Source organism: Corvus kubaryi, unplaced genomic scaffold (genome assembly GCF_017639235.1).
Source record: "Corvus kubaryi isolate FWS band 111438036 unplaced genomic scaffold, C.kubaryi_AGA036_p1.0 37182, whole genome shotgun sequence".
Taxonomy (NCBI): Eukaryota; Metazoa; Chordata; class Aves; order Passeriformes; family Corvidae; genus Corvus; species Corvus kubaryi.
The window spans coordinates 422,578-426,858 of record NW_024581050.1 but is presented as its reverse complement, the minus strand read 5'-3'; the positions used below and the strand labels follow the sequence as shown (position 1 = coordinate 426,858).

Genomic DNA, 4,281 nt, shown 5'->3' with positions numbered 1-4,281 from the left:
AGGCTGGACACTGGGGCTTGGATCCACCTGGGACGGTGGGAGGTGTCTGGAATTCTGTGATCCTGACGGAAAAGCTGGATGAGAGATGGTGTTTGAGTCCAGCACGGGGAACTGTGGTCCCAATTGTGCTGCTCAGGGCTGGAGGGACAGGAGCAGGGCTGGGCCGCAGGAATCTTCACTCCCAAAGGCAGGATGAGGTGGATAACCATCCGTGAGCTGCTCTCCTCACCCGGGGCGTAGTTGAGCACACGGACCCCGGGCTCCTCCAGCGCCAGCACCTGGAACAGCATATCCCGGGCAGCCTTCCCGGCGCAGTACAGCGCCCAGCTCCGGAACGGCTCCCGGGCACACAGCGACGAGATGTTCACCACGGTCCTGCTGCAGCCAGGCCGCACCCCAAAGGCCCTCAGGGCTCTGGAGGTCAGGCACAGCGCCGAGCTGATGTTGAAGGAGAAGTAGGTGTTGATCTCCTCCAGGTCAGTGAGGTCCAGGAAGGATTTGGAGACGTCTCCCAGGGAGCCTGGGAAGCACAAACGTGGAATGGTTTGGGTTGGAAGGGATTTTAAAGAACATCCAGTCCCCACCCTGGCATGGCAGGGACACCTTCTACTGTCCCAGGGTGCTCCACGGCCTGTCCAGCCCGGCCTGGGATATTTCCAGAAAGATGGAAAAATGAGTTGTTACAGATGGGATCGACCGCAAAACAGATCCCTTTGCTCCCACATTCCACATCCAACACTTCCAGAGCTTTGGTGGCCCAGCCCCTGCCAGGGTCCCACAGCAGCCCAGCCCAGCCCATTCTGGGTCACACTGACCCAGCAGTGACAGGGGACAGGGACCTGCCCTGCCACCCCTCTGCCAGCACAAACAGCTCCCACTCTGGAGTACAGCGTGCCCAAGGGCCACCACGGGCCCTCCTGCGGGCCCTGTGCCAGTCAAAGGCCCAAATCTTGGAGCACCCATTTCCTACGGAACCCACGGGTGATTTATAGCGACAATGGGTAAAAAGGACATTAAAGGCATTAAAGGCATTAAAGGCGCGAGGAAGCACCCACAAGGTGGGGCTGGAAGTTTGCCTGCGGGTTTGGATTTGGGGAGCAGAGGCACAAGAAGGTGCAGGACGGGAACCAACTGTTCCTACGGCACAGTAAAACTGAGAGCAGCAAAGTACTGCCAGAGACCCGCCCCCCCAATTAACTCCTTTAATGAGCCAACACCCGCACAGGGTGAAGTCCCCGCAGCTCCTTTATTCTTTTGGGTTATGTGCCGGCACCCCAAGCCCGGAGCAAGCCCCGGCTCAGCCGGAGCAGGGCTGGGCTGACCCCGCTGCCCCCGGGGGCGGAGGGCAGCGGCTCGGGGAGGCGGGGGGACAGCCGGGGACAGCCGTGTCGTTACCGGCGTTGTTGACGAGGAGCAGGCGGCCGAAGGACGCGTCCTGCAGCAGCTCCCGCAGGGCAGCGCCCGCCGTCCGCAGCCCCTCCTCGCAGCCCAGGTCGGCGGCCACGCACTGCACCCGCAGCCCGGCGCTCCCGGTGGCGCTCCCGGTGGCGCTCCCGGTGGCGCTCCCGGCGCGCAGCTCGGCCGCCAGCTCGGCCAGCGCCTCCGCGCACCGCGCCAGCAGCAGCAGCACCGAGCCGGGGCCGAGCTGCGGCGCCAGGAGCCGCGCCAGGCTGCGGCCGAAGCCGCGGGAAGCGCCGGTCACCACGCAGGCGGTGGCGGCCCAGGGCCCCGGTCCCGGTCCCGATCCCGATCCCGGCTCCATCCCGGTACCCAGCGGAGGGGGCGTGGGAAAGCGCCTGCCCACGTGACCCGCCCCATTCATGCCCCCGCCGCTTCGTGAATGGCCGCTCGGAGCGCGCGGGCAGCTCCGCCGGCTCTGATTGGTCGCCGCCGGCTCGGCCCTCTGCGCGCGCTGTGGGGCGTGGCCAGCGCGGTACGCCCCCTTGCGGCCGCTGTGAGGGGGTGCGGCTTCCGTGAGGGAGCGGCGGAGCGGGAACAGGAACGGGGCCGGCGATGGGACCGGGAACGGGCCCGGGAACAGGAACAGCAACAGGATCGGGATCGGAGCCAGCAACAGGAACAGGAACGGAAACAGTCTGCTAATGTGGCTGCGTCCCTGGAGCGCCGGGCCCCGCCTGCCCACAGCGTGGCCGTCCTTGGCCTCTCCCCCTTTTCAATGCAGTTTTCAGTGTATTTTACAAATATTTTTAAATCAATTTTTAATCCTTTTATATATATGTATTTTTTTTTCCCCTCAGCGTGGATGTAAATTCCCTTTCATTGTACCTGCTCAGCCTTGTCCCCTTGCCCCCTGCCGCTCCTGCAGGACCACGCTCCAACAAAGCCTTCCCTCTGCTTTTCCCTCTGCAATCCCAGTTTTTGGCACCCAGCACTGCTACTTTACTAGGAAGTGAACGCCCTGTCAGATCACAAAAAGCCCTAAAATCCTTTTCAAAAGTAAATATCTCTGTGCATGGGGGTGCAGACAACTTTCAGGGAGGGTTTTTCCAAAGAACACCTGGTTTGTATGAAATGAGCTGGCAGCAGGGCTTGCATTCCCAGCTGTTCAATCCCGAGGCCAGATGGTTCCAGGCAGGTAATGGAGTGGGATTTCACTCAGTTAAGCAGCCACAGACTGGGCTGGAACCCTCCAGCGCTCTAATAAAGCATTAAAAATTCATGGCGTGGCAAAAACCCAAGAGTGGTATTTGTTTTGCTAAAGCAAATCTTACACATTCGGCGAAATTAAGATCATCAGCAAAAAAATAAGACAGCAAATGTGTATTTTTTTCACAAGTAGCTTCTTGATGGCAGAACTTGCTTCAGTCACTGCCAGTTCCCCCCTTCCCACTTTGGCAGCTCCAGTCTCCTGCATCCATCACGATTCCTGCCCTGCTTCCCAGCCTGGCACCCCACACGGAGCTGGGCCAACTGGGAATGGGCAGCGTTTGCTGGGCTTTCCTTCCAGCCACCCAGTTCTTCCATCAGGAGATTCCTGATCCCTGGAAGCACTCAAGGGGACTTGGAACAGCTGGTGGAAGGTGTCCCTGCCCGTGGCAGGGGTTTGGAATGGGATGGGCTTTAAGGTCCTTTCCAACCCAAACCATTCTGTGGTTCTAAGCAGGAGTGAGGGTTCAGGAAGGATTTTATTTTTAGCTGATAAAAGTTGCTTGTGCTGAAGTCAGGTAAAAATCCCATAAAATATCAGGGGGAAGGAGCTGGTGACCAAATGAGCCCAGAGCTGGAACTGAAGGGCAGAACTGCAGGGAAGTTACGGAATTCCAGAATGCTTTGGGTGGGAAGGGGTCTGAAAGCCCATCCCGTTCCACTCCTGCCATGGGCAGGGACACCTCCCACTATCCCAGGTGGATCCAAACCCTGTCCAGCCTGGCCTTGGGCACTGCCAGGGATCCAGGGGCAGCCCCAGCTGCTCTGGCAATTCCAGCCCAGCCCCTCCCCACCCTCACAGGGAAGGTCAATCTCTAAAACTCCAGCAGTTGCTCCACATCCCTCTCACCCTGGCACAGGGGGGACTCAGTGCACTCCAAACCCCAGTGGTGACGTGGACGGATCCCATGGAATTCTCTGGTGCTGGGACAACACAGGGCAGGCACCTCTCGGCCTTCACAGAACCAGGGGCAGATGGAGCTGGATCCGGAACAGGGAATAGCAGGAAATCCACAAAACTCTCCCATCAGTGGTCAGGCTTGGGATGTAGTTGGGAGAAGCAGCACTTGGTGTCAGGGAATCACAGACCCCTCAGCCTTGGAAAAGCGCTCTGGGAGTCCAACCATCCCCAGCACTGTCCAGGCCAGCACTGCCCCGTGTCCCCAAGGGCCACATCCGCAGGGCTTTAAATCCCTCCAGGGATGGGGACTCCACCCCTGCCCTGTGTCAGTGACATCACAAATCCAGAGGGATCTGTGGGCAGCCCCTTCCAGGGAAAGCCAGGAGGGTTTCCAGAGGGGAAAGCCCATCCCAGGGCAGTGGGAATGCCGTGGAGCTGGGAATGCCCTGCTGGGACACTGCCAGGGCTCCTCGGAGAGGAAGCTCTGAACTCCTTGGGCACAGGACTGGCACCAACAGCTTTCAGGAGGAGCACCCCAGGATCCCTGGGGATCTCTGTCCCACGGCAGCAGGGCAGGGCTGGCACTTGGCACCCTGGCTGTTGTCACCGTGGCTCCGCAGCAGGGCAGGGCTGGCACTTGGCACCCTGGCTGTTGTCACCGAGGCTCTGCAGCAGGGCAGGGCTGGCACTTGGCACCCTGGCTGTTGTCACCG

General features: G+C 60.2%; 1 protein-coding gene across 1 annotated transcript in view; it reads right to left on the bottom strand.

Moving 5' to 3' along the window:
* SPR (sepiapterin reductase) overlaps window positions 1-1,807 on the bottom strand; it is a 21,900-nt gene extending 20,093 nt beyond the window's left edge. The window contains exons 1-2 of the mRNA XM_042021971.1: window positions 1,396-1,807; window positions 5-520 (exon numbers count right to left, since the gene is read on the bottom strand). Coding sequence (XP_041877905.1) covers window positions 5-520; window positions 1,396-1,762 — 883 coding nt within the window. The 5' untranslated portion in view covers window positions 1,763-1,807. The remainder of the gene's footprint in view (window positions 1-4; window positions 521-1,395) is intronic.
* Between the last annotated feature and the right edge of the window lie 2,474 nt (window positions 1,808-4,281).